The sequence below is a fragment of the Lates calcarifer genome, linkage group LG23 (genome assembly GCF_001640805.2).
Source record: "Lates calcarifer isolate ASB-BC8 linkage group LG23, TLL_Latcal_v3, whole genome shotgun sequence".
NCBI lineage: Eukaryota > Metazoa > Chordata > Actinopteri > Centropomidae > Lates > Lates calcarifer.
Genome location: NC_066855.1, coordinates 1702914 through 1726152, shown reverse-complemented (window position 1 = coordinate 1726152; position 23239 = coordinate 1702914). Strand labels below are relative to the sequence as shown.

The 23239-nt window shown below is 43.0% G+C and overlaps 1 protein-coding gene across 1 annotated transcript in view; it reads left to right on the top strand.

Moving 5' to 3' along the window:
• Nucleotides 1-21918, top strand: part of cacna1g (calcium channel, voltage-dependent, T type, alpha 1G subunit) — a 135024-nt gene extending 113106 nt beyond the window's left edge. The window contains 10 exon segments of the mRNA XM_051066268.1: nt 174-325; nt 2544-2653; nt 4818-4951; nt 6300-6370; nt 7714-7792; nt 8183-8304; nt 8687-9118; nt 15282-15489; nt 15722-15891; nt 19482-21918. Of these exon segments, the coding sequence (XP_050922225.1) occupies nt 174-325; nt 2544-2653; nt 4818-4951; nt 6300-6370; nt 7714-7792; nt 8183-8304; nt 8687-9118; nt 15282-15489; nt 15722-15891; nt 19482-20492 (2489 nt within the window). The 3' untranslated portion in view covers nt 20493-21918.
• The last annotated feature ends 1321 nt before the right edge of the window (nt 21919-23239 follow it).

The window sequence follows — 23239 nt, the reverse complement described above, 5'->3', positions numbered from 1 at the left end:
AGCAGCTTCGGTGGCTCCACTCGTCAATACATCAGGTCTACTGTACAGTGTCCCAGTATATTACCTCCTATCTCACTTTTCGAACACCACCTCCCCCTCCTCCTTCTTCTCCTCCTCCTCCTTCCCCATTCTCCCTGCACCCCAACCCCCCTACCAAATCCCCCTTCCAACAGAAGCTCAGAGTAAGCCCTACTACTCCGATTACTCCCCCACCCGTCTGCTCATCCACAAGATGTGCACTAGCCACTACCTGGACCTGTTCATCACCATCGTCATAGGGCTCAATGTCATCACCATGTCCATGGAGCACTACCAGCAGCCCAAGGTGAGATGTGGGGGGTGGAAGGAAGGGACATTATGGGTTCTTTGCTTCAAATGTTAATTCCTGGGCTTAAATAATTATTGCAAATGATTCCTAGAGTTTGTCCGATCCTCACTGCAATCACATAACAGTGACTTGGTGACATCTACATCTGGTATGATTGACATGATGCAATTTGTTCGTATACTTGGTCAGTCCTACTCCAACATCCCATGTTACAAGCAATACATTCTGGCAAATGTTTTAAGAATTTTTGGGGGAATGCCAATATTCTGTTAAGAAATACAGAAAATTGGCACAGACTATTGACTTTTAAAGGCTTCATTCTGAGAAATATCGGCATGGGTCTATAAAAAATGAATATCATTGGAATATTTGTTTTAATCTTCCTGGAACACCAGGTTTATGATTCTAGGAAGCTTTGGATAGTGTGGGGTATGCAGGTTGTTCCAATAAAAATAAAATACAAGTAATAATAAAAATCAATCAATCAAAACCTTACTTGTTACTCAAACGGGTAAGAGGAACTAGGTCATCAGAAAAAGAAATTAAAGTAAGATGAGAACTGTAAAATCCTGGAAAGAAAGGCAACTGTGAATTATGAAAGAGAGGTCAAACAATAGATATGAGATTATTATATAGTCAATAAAAGAGAGAAAGTCTTTCTAAATTGGTTGGAAATAATGCTTCAACTGTAACAAGTTTAGTTAGCCTGGGGTGCTGCAAATCTCACCCAGCTGGTGCACCCAGGAAATAACACAACTTGTATGTTTCCATCTGCTTAATCAGAAGCCCGAGGTGGAGGTAGAACAAAAGATAGCCGAGGGAGGTAGAGGGAGCAGTTTATATGTATTTAGCAACATTCCACAAGAGTAAAAGAGGCAAACAGATGCAGGATAAAAGAGAGAGGAGGCGTAGAAAAACTGAGGAGGATACAAGGAGGGGTTGTAGAACATATCAGGGTAATAAGGCATGGTAGATGAAATGGGGGCTAAGTATAATGTTGTTGGACATTGAATACCTAAATAGGATATTATTGCGAAGTTAAACAGAGGGTACTTGGGCAGAAAAGAAGGTTGATGAGTAGAATAGGTCCTCGGGTAGAAGCAGAAGGTTGTTGGACACAGTAAAAGTCAGAGATGTCATGGAATGCAAAGCAAATGGTAATGCAGTTGGATTAGTTAGATTTAGGAAAAGTTGAAGGTGTGAGGGTAGAAAAGAATGTCACTGGGTAGGATTGAAGGTCTCTGAGTAGAGTAGGACGTGCTTGTAGAGTGGAAGGTTGTTGGGTAGAACAGATAGTTGTTGGTAGATTACAAGGTTGTTTGGTAGAAGGTAATGTCTGACAGGATAGAATGTCAGTGGGTAGAATAGAAGGTTTTTACACAGACTAGATGAATTGGTAGTGTCTCAGTCTCGGTTTCATTAGGTAGATGTAGGAGTGTCTGGACTAGGATAGAATGTCAGTGGGTAGAATAGAAGGTCTTTAGGTAGAACAGGTCTTTGCGTTAAGTAGAATGCTGCTGGGTTGAATGGAAGGTTGTTGGATAGAACAGATGGCTGCTGGGAAGAACAGAAGGTTTTTGGGTGGAATAGAAGATCTTTGGTAGAGTAGAAGGTCTTTGGGTAGAGGAGAATGACGTCGGTAGAATGGAAGGATGTTGACTTGAACAGATGGTTGTGGGGAAAAATAGAAGGTTGCGTTCTCTGCTTGTTTCTCTGGTAAAGGTCAGTTTTTACATGCAGATGGGCACTGTGAATTCTCCCACAGGCAAAAATGGACACTTTGATTCTAATGGCCTTTTCATAGAGAATGAGGAAGGGTGGAGTGGAGGGTGCGAGTGATCTATTAATGGAATAGCTACTTCTGGAGAAGAGGACAAAGTTTACAATATGGACTCTTTGGTATTTCATGTGAAGACTAAATGCAGGAAATTTGTATATTTACACAGCAACAGTATCCATCATAGCAAGCCATTTAGTGTAACTGAGTCAAGTTGAAAATGTGTTCCATTTGAAATATGAAAAAACAATATGGCCATATCATTCCATTGGTGCACTTACAGCACATTCTAATAAAAGACTGAATGGTAAAAGCCGTAATTCACTCCGGTAGAATATTTAATGCTGGGGTTATTGACTTGTTAAGATGGATACTTGTGCAGTTATTGTGCAGCTTATTCATCTAACATTGTATCATTGCTCTCCCTGACATTCTCAGGAGTTGGATGAGGCACTGAAGATCTGTAACTACATCTTCACCCTCATCTTTGTTCTGGAGTCCGTCTTCAAGCTGGTGGCCTTCGGTTTTCGACGATTCTTCAAGGACAAGTCAGTATTTAAATAGCTGCTTCCCAAAGTGACATTCTGACCTTTTCTAAACATCTCTGACCCAGATCAAACAGAGATCCTGAATAAACATTTACTTCCCAGTTTAGAGTTTTGACATTTTAGGGGGCATGATATTCTAATAGATTGGTGGTTAAAGGTACCGTTCTTTAACCTCTGAGTCATGTGGAAAATCTGAGGCACTGTTCAGAGAGCTTAAATGAGCTTTTTCCAAGGTGCTCCAGTGTATGCTTCTCAGCGAGACCTGTATGAATACAAACGGCCTCATTAAACACCCATAAAACATGCTGCCTTAGATGATTTCATAGCTTTGAAATCTTTGGCTTCCTGCTGAAAACCACACAATGCACAAACGCAATCACAACAGCACAAATGTATACTAGCACACATCACTTAGCATGAATACACATACAAATACACGCACCTCATAGTTTTTGGACCAAAGCTGACCACCAATGGCTCCATGATGTCCATTCTCCTTACCAAAGTAGACCATTATCCTTTTTGTATTTGGCAGTGGTCCAGTTTGATATTACCTCAATACACACTCACAAACAGGTACACACAAACAGATAAACACAATATTTAGCCAAGACCCCACAGGACACATTAGGAGTCTCATTGAATTTAAAGTTAATTTTCTTGTCTTGACTTGTGCACTCCGAGTATCTAAATGAAGACGTGAGGGATATATTATGGAGTGGACTCTAACTCAGAGAGAGAGAGAAAGAAAGCTGCACATAGAACTGAAACAATGGAGGTAGACAAACCTGATTATTATGACCACCTACAACTATCTCCAGTTTTTACACATCCAACATTTTGTTCAGTCCACATTTATTGCACAGAGTTTGGTCCCAACTCAAGTCAAGTTACAGTACCTAGGAAAAAAAGTAAGCCTGCTTCTCGATCTGAGCGTACCATGTCTATCTTTACGATACACTCAGATGAAACGATGCCATTGCTGCTTTGTTAATCTGCCTCATAACACTGAAATAGTCTGCACACTCCCTTGCACTGTCATCCAGAAAATGATCAGTCTCCAGGCTTGTGCGTTTACGTCATTAGTTAACTGCGTATGACTAAAGTTTTTGGCTTAATTCTGTAATCACTGGACCATTAAAGTGATACTTCTCTCAGATCTATCTTTTGACTGTCAAACACTTACCCCCTTTAGGCTTGAAAGGTTGTAAAAAGGTTTGTAGTCTGCTTCTTCATGAGGCACTGCAGCTGTTTGCAGCTTTGATTCTTGTCAGTTACATTAAGTTCCACTGGCACTAACTTTTCATGAGAGAGAAATGTATCCTAATGTCCTAATGTCCTTATCCTATGTGCATCTGTATGCTCAGTATGTTTCACAGTCATACTCACACTAAATTATATGTCACAGGACACATCTTGCACATAGCAGCTTTAATAGTATGAGTATTTTACACCTAAGTCTTAAAACCAAAATTTATCCCAAAGTTGTGTAAGTACAGGTGATCAGCTTTACTGAAACGCCTTGTGTCCTTCCATTTACAGTTGGAACTGAGAACAACATGTGCTAAACCTTTCTGCCATAAAGAAACATACTGATATTGCCCTTGGATCTTCAACAATTTGATGCAACACAATGTATATTTTATTGTAGATATTATATTATACATCTTCTTTTCCTGGTAAACACCCACATCTCTCAAACTTGTAACCCATTTTTTACACTTAAACATTTGTCTCCAAGCCTCAGTCAATGATATCACTATGACATCATTGCGGGGTAATTTCCTCAAACTTGACAAAGCTCTTCCAGATCCTAAAAAGAAAATATACAATTGTTTTCACATGCTGATGAGTACTAACACTGACTCGTAAACTCACTTTGATGTGTGAAGTGTTTAGATTGTCTCTTTAAAATCATATTAAGTCGCAAGTCTTTTTGATTTTGATGAGTCTAAGGTCATTGGATCTGTGAATCCATTCCAACTCCTGTCCAAGCAAGTCATGTGACTCAAGTGCAGACCTCTAAAGGAAATGACTCACGAAGGAGAAATGGATGATATCAATGATTTGTCTGGATTAGTTTCTGTAGCCAGTTCCATTCATTGGGGGTTTCAGTGAAAAGAGGTGATCTAAGTCAGGGACTGATGAGTGTGTGTGTGTGTAGGTGGAACCAGCTGGATCTGGCCATCGTGCTGCTGTCTATCATGGGCATCACTCTGGAGGAGATTGAGGTCAACGCTTCACTGCCCATCAACCCCACCATTATCCGCATCATGAGAGTGCTGAGAATCGCACGAGGTATGAACCCCTCACCCCTCCCTCCGTGGATCAATCCATCCACCCCATCCCCTCCCTGACACACTCTCACACAGACACGTACACACTTCAGTCTCGTTCACGGTGCTGTACTTTTAAGATGCCTTGTAAAACAGCCACATCCCCGGGACTCCCCTCTTTGTCATTTTTGCATGGCAGGTCTCAGCAGGGTTCGGGCAGGGTGTGAGCCGACCAGATGGCATAGAGAAACACAGTCAGCTGACAAACACAGCACAGCGAGAGAGAGGGAATATAGAGACAGAGAAAGGAGAGAGGAAGAAGGTGAGGAAAGATAGCCGAGGGTGAGGGAGAGCCAAGACACATGACAGTAAGTGAATTAAGCTGCATGAAACTGAGACTAGGTATGGAGGGAATAAATGAGAGGAGAGAGGGAAGAGAGGAGAAACAAAAGGAGGAGCAGGAATGATGAATAACTTCTGACTCCAAAATAGATTATAAGAAGATGGAGAGAAAGTCAGAAAGAGGAGCAATTGATGTTAGAGTGAAAAACGTTGTGATGAAGTGAATGAGGAGGAGATAAATGAACAGGGGAAAGGTGTGTAGGTGGGTGAGAGGTAGAGAGAGCATGCAGTGTATCTGGAGAGATCATAAATGGTGGGGAAGGGAGGAGGAGGTTCAGAATTAGGAAGGTCGAGGGAGCGGGGAGGAAGAGGAGATAAGACAGGCAGGAGAGAAGCTCGTCTGTTTTGTCTGATTACTGAATGTGTAATAAAAGACGTAGCAAGAAAGTCGTTACTGATTACTGTCGCACAGCAGACTAGGCACACACATACTCTTGTGTAATGTGGATGTCTGACTCTGTGCTTTGGGTGGGTGCAATATTTGGCTCCCTTTCCATTTGGCATCAATATACATCTCATATCTAGACTGTATGTAAATGTATTTAGATGGATCACATTTATACACTGGCTCCATATATATGGATATATGCTACCAGACTAGTTTGCATGAACTTCCTTGTATTCCCAGCATTCTGTGTGCATCTCTGCTATTGCATTTGTTATTGTACATAGTCCATCAACCTTGGTAAACCTCCATTGGTGTCCCATCACCTTACGAGTGATCTCATCAAACTGCAACTCCACTCAGGAGGATATGACCTCAGTCAGGCAATCTGACAGTGTAATGTTGCTCAAGACCAGGAAATCTGTGACTACACTAACAGAGTAGGATTGGACTGTAAGTGAAATGTTGTGTCCTTTCCATTTCACAGAAGGCGTGATGGCACAAGTCCCAGTTCTGTTATGTAAGACTGAAAAATCTTACTATGGGTGAGACACTTTTTCACTTTCTGTGTGTGTCCCCACAGTATTGAAGCTCTTGAAGATGGCAGTGGGGATGAGAGCTTTACTGGACACCGTTATGCAAGCCCTGCCTCAGGTACGCAGTCAACTATGTTAAATAACCTCCACCAAAACCACTGAATCCTCTGTTCCTTCCTCATCTATATTTTGTCTCCATGGACCATTTCACATCCTAACATGTCCCAGAGAAGCTGTCCCTAAAATTATCCCAGAAGCGTTTCTTTTTTTGGTACATTTTCTTCTGTTTCGGGGCGTCGTCTTTTCCCTAGAGCTTTGTCCCAGCTCTAGAGACCCTTATTTGCATTATCAGCTCCCTGCAGAGATTCAGAAGTGAATGTAGCTTGAGATTTTGTTTTGAATGGTGGTGGTGGGTGGGTGGATTTGGGTAGGGTGGAGTTGGTAAATTAGAACAACTTCTGCAGTATTTGGATTGAGTGAAAAAATAACAGGGAGTCCTGTGTTCGCAGCATTCTTTGATACCACCTGTCGGTCTCATTCAGAGAGAGACACAGAGATTGAACGTTGTTCCAGGCTAATTTCTCCTAGAGCTTGTCAGAGGTGTTCATAATTAATAAATCCAATAATAGCGAGTGGAAGGGGTGTGTGTAGGTTGAGACATGTTGATTAGCACTGACAGCAGGAGCAACAGCAAACCCTAAAGCATTTCATTACCTAATCCACATTTGTGTTAAAGCTGATATTCCATATTGTTTTTTTCACTATTGTCCAGCTGCAGTATTTGAGCTCCTGACATTTTCATTCGGGTTTTGCTTCTTTCAGTCCTTTGTGCCAGTCACTCATTCACTGCATTTCCTCATGGCACATATAGCAGTTTACAAATGATGATGAAAACAGTGGCAGAGTTTCGTAATGTCTCAAACACTAGATCCTTTATTTTAAGACAGGTCGACAAAAGCAGCTCCTTGTTTCACGTTGATGACCATTGATTTTGTCATCTGAAGTGATAACTGTCTTGGCAGATTTTATCAGCTGTAGCTGGCTAGCTAATGAACTAATTACATTAGCTTAATGAGTTAGCTTTACGAGTTGGTTGCAAACCCTGTCTCCTGTCTCCTGTTAAAACACACACTCAATGGCTGCATACATGATATTGTGCTAAACAACAGAAGCTAAGGGTGCATGTCCAAAAAGTCAGAATCCAGACCGCTTCAATATGCAGAGAAATCCAGAGCTGTCCTTGTTATGCATTTTAATCTACGTCTGGACAGTTACCATTCAGGGGAGGGGTTTAGCAAACAGTCAGTTGCCAAAGCATGTTTTCCCCTTGTTGCTTTGTCACAGCCTTTCATTTGTTTTCTCTCTGGTATGAGCTGTTTGTTGTCCCTTGTTATTGGTTTATTTTGCCTGGGATTTCTCTCCTCTGACTAATCCCTCTCTCTTCCTGTTGTCTCTCTGCAGGTGGGGAATCTGGGTCTTCTCTTCATGCTTCTCTTCTTTATCTTTGCAGCGCTGGGAGTGGAGCTGTTTGGTGACTTGAGTAAGCACACATGCCCTGTGCATAAAGGCAATCAGGCAAACCAGAGAAAGCTCATACACAGATTCAGACACACACACACACACTGCTCAGGCCATGTACAATCATGCACAGAGTGGTTAATTCTCCTCTCTGTGGATTTAATCTATCTAATGTTAATTGCTTTCTAGAATCCTTTGTTGAAATACCGTATTGATCCCTCTAATTGTAGCTTGTAGCTTTCAGTTATAAAATAGTATTACAGTTACATATTACCCGTTCATTGCAAAGCCCTATGTTGTGACACCAGAAAAGCCATCAAAGTCTCTATCTCTCTATACTTGTATGTCTCTCGTTCACTGTCTGGCTGTTCCTCTCTCTTCATCCCCTCCCTTCTCCTTCTTGTCTCAACAGTTTGTGATGAGCTCCACCCATGCGAGGGTTTGGGGCGCTATGCCACATTTAAAAACTTTGGGATGGCATTTCTGCTGCTTTTCAGAGTTTCCACTGGAGACAACTGGAATGGCATAATGAAGGTGAAACTGACTCCTAAATCCATACATACGCACAAACTGCACATTCATTCGTTGATATGTGCACATACATTCAGCAGGAGTACAAGAGGCAGATTTGGTGGTGATGTGTTCCCTGGGGGCTGCCTACCCCCCTTGTTGCACATGACTACAAATCAGTACGAGGTAGATGAGATAATCCTCTGGGGACCATGAATATCTGCACCAAATTTCATGGCAATCCTTTGCAATAGTTGTTGAAATAATTCTGGACTGTGACCACCATAACTAGAGCCATGGTGCATTCAGAACTTTCAGTGCTGAATGTAGTAGTTTTGCAGAATGGCCCAGTATCCGTCTGTAAAGGTTTAGCTTATGTGCCCGTGTGTTTTCATTCTTCTTTCAGGACACATTAAGAGACTGCGCCCATGACACCAGCAGCACCTGCTACAACACCGTGGTCTCTCCCATCTACTTCGTCTCCTTCGTCTTGACTGCCCAGTTTGTCCTGGTCAATGTTGTCATCGCAGTCCTGATGAAGCATCTGGAGGAGAGCAACAAGGAGGCCAAGGAGGCAGAGATGGAGATGGAGGCTCAAGAGTTGGAACTGGAGCTCCAGATGGACGGTGGAGACATGGCAACGAGATCGCCCCAGCTAAACCCTCTGGCACTGGGCATGGACAGGTCAAGTTCTGGTGGGTCACCTTGGAGGTCCACTGGAGGAGGGGACAGGGAGCAAGAAAGGGATGGTCCTATGGACTCGCCCACTGCTGACATAACCAGAGACTCTGTAAACATCAGAGCAGATGCCCCTTCATGCCTGGACCCCCCACTGGAGGTAGAGAATTTTTATGTTTTGTATGTTTTGTGTATGCCTTAGACAATGATTTAAAGGCACATTAAGGCTTTTTTCCCTCATCAACCATGTTTACATGTTTTCAAAAAGCATAATTTTGGTTATGTTTGTACTTAATGACATTAATATTGGAGTTTACTCAAATCCAAAGAGAACAGTCAGAATGAATGGGAGCAGCTGAGTTAAGCTTAAGCTTCTTGCATTAATCACATGTCATATGTAGGTCTGAGTGCATATATTGCTAAGATCAGATCATTGTATATGATAAAAGGAACAGACATTCAGATAACGTCTAGGTCAGATGATCAGATTGTCCAGGGACCCTGCAGCATCCTGCATGATATGACAGATGCTCTGTGGTCACTTCCTGGGGGCTGGGGGCCAGGCTGCGAGGCTGGTCAGATGACCCCCATGTCTTTGGTCATTACTGACTCAGGTCCAAACCATTAGTTAACTCTCTGGCTCATGCTGAGGGACACTGAGCATGCCGGATGGTATCTGAAATAACAGTTTCTTTGGAGGAATGTCTGCTCTTCACTGTTTATACTGTATCCATACGTACACAAACTGACCATTTTAGAAAATACTCATTGGACACTCTGGCATATAATCTTGTTAGTCAAGATGTACTTAAATACTGTCAAATGTATTTCAACAACAACACAACACATAGAAGAGACAGTTTTTTCAATACTGACATATTCTCTTCACATTTTAGATAAATGGGTTGTTATTGTTTATGTCAAGTCAATAATGTGTTCAGAAAATGTACTGACCCATATCAGGTTGGCTTACAGTTGTATGTTGTGTATGTGTTCATGACTGTGTGTGTGTGTGTGTGTGTGTGTGTGTGTGTGTATGGCTGGTCCCTGTAGAGGACATGCCAGTCATAGATAGGTCACAGTGCCATGGGAAAGCTGGACCACAGGGCCTTGTTGTTCACTTCAACAGCTATTTCCAGACAGCGGGGAACTTTCAGAGGATAGGAAATAGAGGCCTTGCTATCGTTATGTTTCCCCTCTAAGATGTTATCCGTCTTCTTCGAGCTGCTCTTCCAAAATGTGCGGTTAAGCCACAACCTCTTCTCCAGCCGTGTGGGGGTTCAGCTCTACCGCAGTGTTGTAGTGCCCCCTTGTGGGTTTGAATGGTAACACGTGAGCTTGTAATGGATGTTGATCAGGGGTTGCTGTGCACTGTTTTAACAAGTCATTCAGTAGAACACTTATAAATTTGGATACTAACTAACATAAGTTAATGTATAATCTAGTCCTGTTTGAATGTGTTTCTTTTGTCTTGTTTCTGTTTGTATATCTGTTTGTTTCTGCCTGATCGACTATCTTTTCCCTCCTTTTCTTTTCTTTGTGATCCATTCTTTCTATCCACATTTATTCTTGTGTCTCTGTCTGGACTTCTGTCTTTCTTTTACCCTCTGCTTTTCTTTTTCTACCTCTTCTGCTGTCCCTCTATTTCTCTCTCTCCGTCACCCTTATCTCTCTGCATTATCCAAGTTTGTCCAGCGGAGAGCGCTGTTTGACTCGGTCTCCCTGGTCATCCAGGGTTCAATGGAGGGAGAGTTGAGTCTGATGGACAACCTGTCCGGCTCTATCTGCCACTTCTACGCGCTACCCCCCAAGCCCAGCAAGCACAGCAGCGACAAGAAGGTCAATAATCACCAGTAACACCACTGATGACTCACCTCCTCCATTTCATACATCCAGTGGGTGTTATCTCTCTCCAATATGTAGGGCTGCACAAGTAATCACAAGACAATGAACAGTGAAATAAGATCAGTTGCTGCTGTACCTTCTGATTATATCTATTAAAACTCAAAGAGGCTACAGATAGTCTTGTCTTCCTTTAAAAATACAAGGCAAGATGCATTCACATCACCTGTTTCTGATGGAAGTAACATGGATTAGCAATAAGGCTTTCAAAGGGTCTGTTCACCTAAAGTAAAAGAAAAGAAAAAAAGACACATTTTCTCCCTCAATGGTATCTACAGTGTCTGTGCAACTGGTTTTGGTTTTATTTGTCCAGGGTGTGAGATCTGAGCTGAATGGAGGGTCACAAAATGAATGGAAGAGGTCAGGAAATGGAGTAAGAAATGACAAGAAATGAAATCACATCACTCAGAATTGTTTATTCTCTAAACCTTTCACTTATCTATAGTAGTTCAAGGAGCACAGGAGACTGCTGCTCATTTCCAATGTCAAACTCATAATCAGCGTTGTTTCCTTTAACCATGATCATTCTATAACTTTAATGACATGTTGGTCCTCTAGCCGCAATGAAGTACTTGTTTTAACCCAAACCACAATCTTTCCCTAAATCTAACCAAGTTGTTTTCATGCCTAAACCAAACCTTTATCAAAGCACTGTCATAACCTAAAATAGTTATTTTTCAGTTGCTGCTATAAAGGCACTAACTGAGAAAACACTTACATGGGTTGGAAAACTTTTGGACTTTGGATTTTGTAATGGATCTTAGGCACAAGAGGTGTGGAAACAAAGCATTGAATGTAAATAAGAAAATTACCTTTTGTAACTTGGGTGAACTGTCCCTTTAAGCACTTCACAATGATGGAGATGAGCTTTGTTGACTCTTGTAACAGTTTACTTTTACTGGAAACAGGTGAAATTATCTCACCACTATTGGAAGAATTTACTGTCTGTTTTAATGAAAATAAAACTTTATGACTCTGTACCAGAGTAAATTTCTTAAAGATGGATAAGTTTTGTAGTCTACAGGATCTGTGGCCTATAAACGAGGCAGTAGGACCGTACATACTGTCCGCAGAACTTCATTTCATCATTCAGTGAAAAAGCATGCAATGTGATGTTTGTTAAATATCCTGCAGCCCTACAGCCATTACCATTTTTGTACTGGCATTCCTCCACATTGAATATTTTTCCCTTTCTAACCAGCCCTGTTGCCCACCACAGTGCAGTGCGTCATATCCCGCCTCAGCTATGATCTCATCCCCTCGCTCACTTATACTCATTCATGCTTGGCAGGTTTTTGGTCTGCTTCAGCAGCCTCAGTGACATGGTTTAGAGTTCGCTCTGTCTCCCCCTCACAACTCTCTGTCTGTTTGTGTCTGTATGTGGGTGTGACATGTTTGATGTGTTTATGTGAATACCTATTTTGCCAATCAGTCACAGCAAAGTGATGACCCACCAAAGGCATTCCTGAAGCAAGTAGCTCACAGTCTTGCACTCAAGTCTGCAAAGTAATGGTTCAATCAATAAGCCATGGATCACCAAGTCACTGAATAATGCATCTGGGTGCTTCTTTTCCTCATTTGAAAGCAAATTTTGGCCAATTACATTAGAATTGCAAAACCTTGTTCTCTAAAAGCTTTAAATTGGTTTGAGATGTCATTATTAGGCGCCAAAGGCCTCTTCCTCTCTGTAGCTCCTTCAGATACGTTAGCAGAAATGTTTTCCATTGAGTTTTAGCCCCCGCCCCTCTCTGCACTGATGGCCCATTTGCCTGTCAGAGAGCATTTCCCCTGTTAAACCGGCACAGGGGCAAATACACAGCAGCTAGAAATGCTCAAGGCTTGTAAATACTCCAGGACTGAAGCAGCACTGCAGAGGTCTAGGATGTAGAATTCTGGTGATAGGATAAATTCCAAACTAGCATCTTGGACTCAGCTACTTTAGCCATGTTGGCACTGAGAGGTGCTCTGTTTAACATTTAGCACATTACTGCACATTTACATACAGTATATATGAATCCTTTTCCTGTCCGCTTGTTTGTTCCTGTGAATCTAAGGCCCTGTTTTACCTGACGTTAATATGAGTCTTGGGCGATCTGATAAGACCAGGTGCACCCTGCCAGTTAAAAACAACAATACAGTTTTGGTCTTTGCAAAAGGAAATGATGAATATGTTTATTTACAGTGCAGTGTGATCACATGTGTTGTTGTTAACTTGTGATTGGATTACCCAAGACACATGTTGATGCCAGGTATGAACAGGACTTAAGGGTCTGACTGTCACATTTGCATCATGTTAAACAGTCTGTTGTTCATCAGGCTGTACGTTTGACTGTCTGTACCATGTCATTATATTGCTGTTGGTCCAAAATACAGGCTAAAAATCTAATGGTGGGAGAAACTGTTCTAATACAGTTCCCAGCCTAAAAATTTGCTTTGTCTTTTCTTCTTGCTGCTTTCGCTCTACTACATTATTCCGTTTTTTATATGTTGTTTCAAATATGTATCTTCCTGTTAGCTACAGGTCTTACCTGTGCATAGTGTCCTTATTTTTGTGTTGCACGGAGTGTGTGTTTGTTTTCTCTGCTCACCAGCCGTTGTCTCTTCCTGCCTAGATCCCTCTAGCGGAGATGGAAGCTCTGTCTCTGGCCTCTGAGAAATCCTGGTCCCTAGCTCTGACAGACGACTCGGCCCCCGACGATTTTAACCCCCTCTTTCTAACCAGTCTGGAATGCAATGTACTGACAGTTCCTCTCTTTCTCTTTCTCCATCCCTCTTCCTTCTCCTGCCCTCTGCAATATCTCGTAGTGTCTCCTTTCCCAGGGCGCTTCCAAAGCCACTTGTCCTCCCAACTACACTCACACACTGCGGTGTGACAGGTTAGCAGGGGAAAACCAACAGGTTGCTAAATTAGCTAAACAGCTACTTTGCTCCTGTATATCCAGCACAACTAGAAACATTATTCAAATTCAAATTTATAATTTGGTTTCACACTCAAAGTTTCTCACCAAAGTTCTAACAAACATGGTTCATGCCTCTTAATATTTAAATACCTGTATACATTCACTGCATACACATTATTTACTTTATGTAAAACACATCCAGCCAGTCGTATTAATTGGTCATGGTATTAGCACAGTAATGTACTTGGAATGTCTTCATCTAGAAAATAATGAACATGCTGGGAGAAATGCTCCTGCTTCATTGAGTTCTGTGACACCACCTCATCCATTAATTTCTCGTGCCAGAACACTTCGTTGTGCATTGAGGTTTATGTATGCCTCCTCACCAGACTGAATCTATACATTCCCCTGTGAAATCTCATCCCACAGGGCTCTGTCATTGAGGGGAAGGACATCTTCACTCTAAATTGAAAATGAATTGACTGTCATCAGGGTGTCAGGGTATAATTAACCACCAATTCGGCTCCTTAATGATCACATTACTTCCCATTCCACATGTCTTCCCCACAGAGGGTCACTGTAACCTTGGCTCATGCTGCAGATCCAGGCCAATGATGCAGAGGGATCGATCCATACATCATCAGTCTCCGAAACAGAACCGCGGCCAACACATGACATGAAATCACTGTTAATCTGATTGTGCTGGCAGAGATACAGGGGAAAAAAGCAAGTCAGTGAAGAGGTAGAGGAGTACACGTGGCATTGAAAGACCCTGGTGAATCTAATCATGTGCCCTCCAACTTTCTCTTCTCTTTCTCATTCCACTTTTCCAGCCTGGTGTGTGTTACTCTCCAGTCCAGTCCAGTCCAGTCCAGTAGAGTAGTGCACCTCCTCACCTGCCAGTTTGCAGTTTTCTCTCCTTCGTCTCTGCTGTTATTTTTCTTTCTCCTCTCTCTAACTTTCTCTGTCCTTTTCCTCTCCTTCTTCTTTTCCTCAGTTGTCTGTGTTTTACCTATGTGCTTTCCATGTGAGTCCACGTCTTTTCTCACAGTCCTTTCCTATCAGTCTTGTCTTCTGGTGTAGTGGTTTTTACTCTTCTCTGACTTGTCGTGTGTTTGCTTCGGGGTTGTAACGTGTGCTGGAGCTCCAGTAGCTCTGAGATGAATGTGAACTGGTTCTATAGTGGGTCAGGGTGCAGGACACTGCCCTAGCTGACACACAATCACGGAGCAGGCTTATGTAAAGTCACATGACTGTGGGGGTAAATGCAAGACGCAGAGTGTCTTACGCTTAAAAAATGAAAGTGCTTGGAAATTAGAACCGTTTCTGTGATCTGTGGCAGCTCTGTGCCAGTCAACTCCAACATGCAGAGATCCTGTCTGTTCTCCATGTATGCTGATGATCACTGCCTCTTTGTTCACATTGTGTCTTAGAGAGATATCAACTGTGAATGTGTGTGAGAGTGCTTGAGTTAAAGGGTAGCTCCAGAGGGACCCTGACTCTTTCCTGTCTTCCCCCCAGCCGGAGCAGCTCGATCCCGGGGAGCCACTGGGGGACAACCTGCTGAGCGTCAGGAAACCCACAGTGGGACGCACACACTCCCTGCCCAACGACAGCTACATGTTCTTCCCCCTGCAGCCCTTTGGCCCCACAGCCCCAGCTCCAGCACAGCTTCTAGCACAGACACAGGGGCCCCAGCACATACTGGGTACTCATAGGTCCCAATCAGGTAATGTAGGAAATGTATCTCATAAATATAGAAACCAGCACTGCAGGAACACTCTAGACACCACGGTTGCAGCCTCAGAGCTTTTATCTCTCATTATGATGGAACAGATTTTTAATATAATGCAGGTTGACATCAGCTCAGGAAGATACAGGTCATTCCCTCTGAGATCAACACAGCTGCTGTTCTGTCAGTGTGTTATTTACCTGTCTGCGATGCCTCTGTTTGTGTGCAGGCTCCAGTGCCTCGGTGCGTTCACAACCGGAGGAGTTTTCCCAGCAGCTGACCATTCCCACAGACCTCCTCAGACCCATCAGCCCCCACAGCCACTCAGACTCGGAGAGTATACCACAACTACCCCTTCCCAGACGCACACACACACTAAGCCGCACGCTCCGCAGACAGGTGACTAAATCGTACTGTTTTAGATTTCCACTGTATTCCAAAATCACTTCTCCAGTCTTATCATACTGTATGTGATGAGAACTGTGCTCTGTGTCAGTGCTTCTCAAACAAGTGATTAGGAGGATAACTCTGGGATTTTTCAGCCTGTATGTGATTGATAGAGACAAAAACCTTTGCAGCAAGAGTGGTATACCCAGCATCGCAGACAGCTGCTTAAATTCCTACAGGGACAAACCTTTTTGTTCAAGAGCAGGATCCTTTTTGTCTAATCAGATAACAGCTGTTATATTGCTACCAGCCATCAGACTCTGTTGACAAAAACACTGAACTAACTGATGGTGGCAGAGGTATTTCAGCAAACTCCATCTGTGTCTGGTTAAACAAGGATCTTACTCTTTCATAAAAGGTCTATCGCTGTAGGAATCCTATCCATCATGTTGTCAGACTCTGATAAATGTCACTCAGTGGCAAAACAACCGCTTTATTGGACAGACTTTGACATGGGCAAATGTCCAGTTGAATTACATTGCAGCTGTTTCATGGTTGCTGGATACACTGTTACTGCTCAGTAGTCCACCTTTTGCAAATCAATCATTCACACCCAAAAACATGGGACAATAAGGCCCAGATTCAAAAATCTTTGTTCAGTTCAGTATAAGGCTTCAACCTGCATCCAGTTAGCTTAACTTAGCATCAGCTGGAAACAGGGACAAACTGAGAGGCTGGCTCTTTCCGAAGGTAACTAAATACACCTACCAGCACCTCTTTAATTAACGCCTTTTATCTAATTGAGTTCATCTTTAGAGAAGAAGTGTAAAAATATCAGACTGTGGATTTACATTAAGCTGACGTGGTGGTTCCACCTTCATACTAAATGGCCCGATACAGATACAGTTGAATCAGTTTTCTCATCTGACTTCTTCATTTTATTATACTCTCATAACAAGAAGGCATTTAAATGTTGAAATTCTGACTTCATATTTATGTCACTTGTTCATAAAAGTCCAGCTTTATCCTCTCAGATCTTAGATTTATTTTGGCCTAAAAACTCCATGGTAGAGAATCATTGATTTAAATCTTTCCATGTTGCATGTTCTAAACAATTTCACTTCTCTCCTTCCTTCTTCCTCCCCTTCTTCCTGGTTCTTCCTGTCTGTTACTAACTGATCTGCTATCTCATTCTCCATGTTGTATCTGTTATCCTCTGATCTCAGCTTAGTTGGGCCCAAAAGCCCCCCGATCCTGAGACACTGCTCAAACACAGATACTCCTGTTTCTGAAACAGCGAACAGCAGACTTTAGCTACCCCTGGGCCCATTCAGAAACACTGGACTCCATGTTCATCTTCAGAGAGACAGACTAACACACACACACACAGGCTTCCCTCCTTTTTTCCCTCCTTTGTCTCTCATTTGTCCAGATGTTTGTCTTCTGCTAACCATCAGCCACAAAGCATCTTAAACCTCTGTGAGAGGCAGCTTTGCCTGTAGAAAATGTTAATGGGACTTAGAGGTTATTAATTGTCCTGTATCCCTGTACAAGCAGCAGGAGCTGTGTTCAACATCACGTCAGTGGATTATTCAGTAGCTGAATGATAGAATGTATTCAAGCCAGACAAAGACGTTATTTGGCTGAAAATTTTACCCACAATTCAGTGCACTTACTACACCACAAACTATACAACTCAGGGAAGTGCTGTCCATATGCATTTGGCCATTTTGTACACACAGTACCATGATGATAGAGCACTTGGGCATTTTATATTGAATAGTTTAGTGCTTGAAGGTACATAATTGTTAACCAGTGTATGGTAGTTATTGTACTTGACACAGCTTCGCTTAAAAACTCTGACAGGGTTTTCGTTTTTTAGTATTGTTCCAGTATGCACTGTTGTTATCCGTTACTCGGTGTTGTATTGCCGTGGCTGGTGATTGGCCTGGCCTGGTTGTGATCTCTTTGACCACTAGGTGGCTCTGTGGTCACACCATTCAGGCTCATGCAGGGAGAACCCATGCTTCTAAACATTTATCAAAGTGCTGTGCTCTAAAACTCATGCATGCCTTGTTTCTCCCTCTCCACAGATTCCAGATTTTACCTTAATTGACCCAGTTTAACACAATTATATTCAAGTACTATGAATTCCCTTTCTCCAGTTTGTGGTCTGTGAGGAACAAGTCATGAGTTCATGAGGACATTTTATGAGTTTTAGCAACCATTGTGCTCACTAACCCTTCCTCTCCTACAGTACATGTTGTGTTTACCCTCTACCTCTTGGCCTCACACCCTGTAGATGGTTTGTACTGAGGTAAGGATGAAGGCATGGAAACACTGATCAGAATCTGGTCGTAAATTCAACCGACTTCAACTCTAATGCTGATGGTTTACAGGGTTTTGTGTGAATGGTCAAAGGTTTAGAGGGTCAGGTGGTCTGGCTCAGGGTTCACTGTGTCAGCCAGCACTCGATCAGCTGAGTCCTTCTGTGCACACTCTCCTGGGCCACATGCTGCATTGAAAAACAGAAAGAGATTTGAGCCTCTTACTTGGAAATATCATTCACATCAGGTCTCGTACTTGGAAACCAACTCTGGTGTGTTGGGTTGCAACATAGCTCACAGGAAGAATTTCTAGGCGAGAGATTTAAAGATCATCTCATCATGATGTTAAGATTTTCTTTTTTCCAGTCATTTTAAAGACCCCCCCTCCATGTATATTTTAGACAGTCATCAACACTCAGTCTTGAATTAAAATTTATGTCTGATAGGATTTTTCAACAAATAAAGTTTAATTGCCTAGTTAAGACTTCTTTAAAATCTTTAAAATCTATAATCTATGAATAAGTTGTGTAATATTCATTTTAAAAGTTTAGGTGCTGGACACAAGATGCCTCCTGCTTCACTGAAAAGTCATTACTCAGTGTGTGTGTGTGCTGGACGCTTCAGGTTTCCACATCACACTGGTGCAAGTTGCACACTGAAACATGATTGGCTTCTATTACCAGGTGTGATGCCACAAAGTCCTGCTGGTACATGTGTACACATTAAACCCAGATTTAAAGTGAACACAGGAAAAAAAACTTTCCACCTTCAGCAGATGAATGTGAAAACAGCCCTTTAGTGCCACAGTTTGCACATATGTTATTCTGCAGAGTGACGCTCAAACATCCAGTGAAGGAACAATGATAAGATTCTTTGATTGGAGGCTTTAAATGAATAAAATGAAACCAAAGAATGATCCAGCGATGTCAGGAGTTGTTTACACCACTTACTCTTGACAAATCTTAATCTGGACTCCTGCCATTGAGCAATGCAGTGTGGCCTCTGTGTTTCCATGTTATGAGTGTTGTAAATCCACACTCGCCTGTGATGACAAACAGAGGACTCTGCTGGCCAGACTGTGAACTTTGACCCAAACTACTGCTTCTCATCCTCATCACCTCACACTAACTAGTCTCCCCTCTCATCTTCTCTCATCCCCCTTCATTGGCTTCCCCCCATCTCCTCCTCCCCTCCTCTCATCGCTCATTTACCTCCATCTCCTCCCCTCCTAAATATTTCAACCCCCTGCCCTCCCCTCCATCCCCCGTCTTCCAGGTTGCAGTGTCTACTGATTCTCAGGAGGCCCTGTGTTCAGACGGAGGGGAGAGCAGTGAAGGACTTGTGAATGTGGCCTCTCTGGGTCTCCCTCCATCTCCCTCCTCCACCCCCTCCCCAACCCCTCCCTCACCCTGCTCCCATCATCATCAGCAGCCTGCTCTCTGCCTGGTCCCCGCCACTCCAGGTGCCTCCCCTAAGCCCTCGCGCCCTGGCAGCGTGCACACCCAGCACCACGACCAGCACTGTCTCGCCTCCTACTTCCCTTCCTCCTCCTCCTCCTCCTCCTCCTGCTCACCCTCCTCACCTCCCCCACCCTTACCAGCCAGGCCACACCAACAGGAGGAGGCCTCAGTGGATCAGGAAGTGTCCCTCATTACCTGTGTGGGATTGGCTGGCAGTGATGATGTCATGGCAGAGGACAGTGGGGATTTTAATGAGGGTTACAGCTCCTACGCAGGCTGCCAGGAGAGTCGGAGTCCGTATCTGAGGCAGCTGAAGAGGTTCCACAGTGCTGACACCCAGGGCCGCAGCACCCTCCTGCCCCGCCCCCGTCCTTCCTCCTGGTTGGACGACCCTCGACGCCACTCTGTAGAAGTATGCCCCTCGGTGGAGTCCAGCCCCCAGCGCAGCACCACCTCCACCTCCTCCGGTTTTGTGTCGCAGGCCGACAGCCTGCAGATCCACACTCAGACCTCGCTGCCCTCACCTCGACGCAAGAAGAAGATGAGCCCGCCCTGCATCTCTGTAGACCCCCCTGACGGACTGGAGCCTCAGTCTGGCCTCTACCCGGGCCTGGGTGGGCTTGGGGGGTTAGGCATGCCCCCTCCTCTGCCCAGCCGGGACACCTGCCTGAGGAGGAGAGCGCCCTCCAGTGACTCCAAGGACTCCTTTGACCTGGGAGTTGGAGAGGGTTCGGGACAGGACGGAGGCTCGCCAAACCCCAACACCAACCCCAAGCTATTGACTCTTCCCAGTTTCTCCTTTGAGAAGACAAGCTCTGAGCACTGAACACTGATACTCCAACACACACAGACACACACACGCACACAGCCGGACGAACCCTCCACACACACAAACACACGATGCACTCTGTGTGTCTGTGATGGTGATAGTTCTAGTAATAATGCTGTAGAGAGTAATAATGGTAAAACTACAACAAACAGTAAAAACATCCTTGGTTTCATAAGGAGTGCAGTACTGTAGTAGTGTGACCATCCCTTGTCTTTGTATTGTTACTGCCAAAACAACCAGAGAAGAAGAGAACATCGTGAAACAACAAACCTGACTGTCTCTCTTCTGCTATGCCTGCATGCCACTGGCTGCAGCTCGACCCCGTAACCTCTGGAGTGACATCAGCACCTGAGATTTGGCGCCCTCTGTGGTCGCCATCTGAACTGCCTGGTGTTGCACAGGGTGGACTTTGCCCAGTCAGTGGAGGTACAAAGCAATATGAACGTTTTAGAGACACTATTTTCTTAAATTATTGGGCCATAGTGTTTGTACAGGATGTTGTTTTTTAATTTCATTTGATTGTTATTTTCATGTCTTTTTTGTGATTTTCTTTTTTTGTCAGAAATAGTTTGTCTTTGTCTTTTTTTTCACTGTAGGATATTTCTAGCTTTCTTGGTTTACTGAGGAAAGTGAACGTTTTTCAAAGTGCTGAAAACCATGTATTTGTAGGAATAATATATAAATATATATATAAAAAACAAGTCATTAAAATGAGTTTGGATTTTTAAGCACACGCATTAGACCGTGGTGAGTTGATTGTTAGAGGAAAAAGGAAGCTGCACTTGAAGTTTTTTCATGGATTGCTTGATTCTCTTGTGTGTCCCACACAGCCCCAGAACCCGGTCATGCAGGTTATGAAGAACTATTTGAGAAAAACAACAATTTAAAATCGATCATTCACTTGTTTTTTTTTGCCTGACTTTAGTCTGACTTCTGACTAGAATGTGACAACTTTTCACGTTCAAGTGCGTGTGTGTGTGTGTGTGTGTGCAAGCATGTGTGTGTGCGTGCGTGCATGTATATGTGTGAACAACCAGGCAGCAGCAGAGTTACATCCCTCTGGACAGAGATTGATGTCCATCTCTCACATTTCATCTCTGAGTGAAGAGTGGACGCTGCAGGCACATGACACTAAGGTCGCTCAGACACACAGGCGTAATAAATCTGTCCTCATGAGACAGAGCTGATCTTTCCACCAACATCTGAGTAAAGTTAAGTAAAGTGTAAGAATGAAGTGTAAAGGTAAGTAAAATGTTAATGGTTTGCATTACACAGCCATTAACAGTCATGTTAATACAATGACAACACATAAGTAGCAAAGCCATCTCTGCTGCACACTTCCTGCTCACCATGATCACTGTCGCAGTGAAAGTGAGGTGAAACAGTTACTGTGGGGAATATATATATATATATATATATATATATATATATTATATATATATATATATATGAAACTCCACCAGTTTTACACATCAAAGTCTGTCAGGTGTTGGGGAATACTACTGCCTATGTGAAAAAGTTTTCTAAAGCCTTCTGTGTCTCCAGAGAGAGCTGTGTGAGGTCTGATAATTGTCCTCAAGTGATGTGGGTTGGAGCTGAAAACCACATATCTGAAAATGAAAAAAATCTGAGGGTGTGGAGCTTACCAGAAACCTACAGAGTGCTGCAGGAATGAAAATAAGTTCCTGACCCATCCCAAAGTTAATGGGTTTTGAAAAATCCCATTGGTTTTTTTGTCGAGCGAACCAGGGTGATGCTAACCTCCAGGATGGTCTACAAAAATATGTCATCCCTGCAGCACTCTATAGCCCGCTTCTCATCTCTGCCTGAGGCTAAAGGCTAAAGGCTACAGGCTACATTAGCTGCTACTAGCAGTTGCATTCTGGGTGATGTAGACGCCATGTTTTGACAAGGAAGAAGAATGCGTGAAATAAAAAAAGACAATATCTGTGGTTCTGCTGCTTGCTTTTGATCCTTTTTTTTTTTTTTTGAATGCTCTGCTAAATCAGTGGAGCAGTCTTTTAAAGCAGGGATGCCATTGTTGGGTGAAATCCAACACTGAACTACAAATGAAAACCTACAGCATAGATATCTTCACTGGGAAACCTGTTAACATTTGGTATCATATGTAAATTTAGCTTCATAGATGGAGACCATCCTTCTGCAGAGAAGCTGCTGCCAAGTTCACCTCCTGTGGAAACAATAAAGACAGTAGCCCCTGCGAGTTCAAAACATTAAGATATATTAGTATCAGTCTCTAACTCCAGAAATTTAGCTGTCTGAGGAGAAACTGTAGCAGTTTGTTCTCTCTACAAATTGTTTGTGGCAGTGTAGAAACTACTTCAGCAGGATAAATCTCTGTTCTTATCATTCAGCAGTGACAAAGAAGCCGCCCTTTCCTAAAATCTGCTGTATTCCTTTAGGATCACTTAGTGGAGATAAATGAAGCCCATAAAGACTCTGAGATTTATTGTTTTAAAACATCTGTGCCTTTTGTCAGTTATGATCAGTGGTTCAGTGATAGCAGCAAGTAAGAGTTTCACTTGTATATCAGATCAGTGTAAGAAAAGACAAATATTGCAAGAGCTGTATACTTGCTCCTCCATTTGGAACACAATCATCATCATTGAGCAATAGTAAAGGTTATTTATAACCTCTTTCTCTTGTTTTTCAATTTGAACTGTCTAATGCACAGTTGCATAAGTGCATGGCAGTAAGAAAGATGTAACAATTGTTGCACTCTG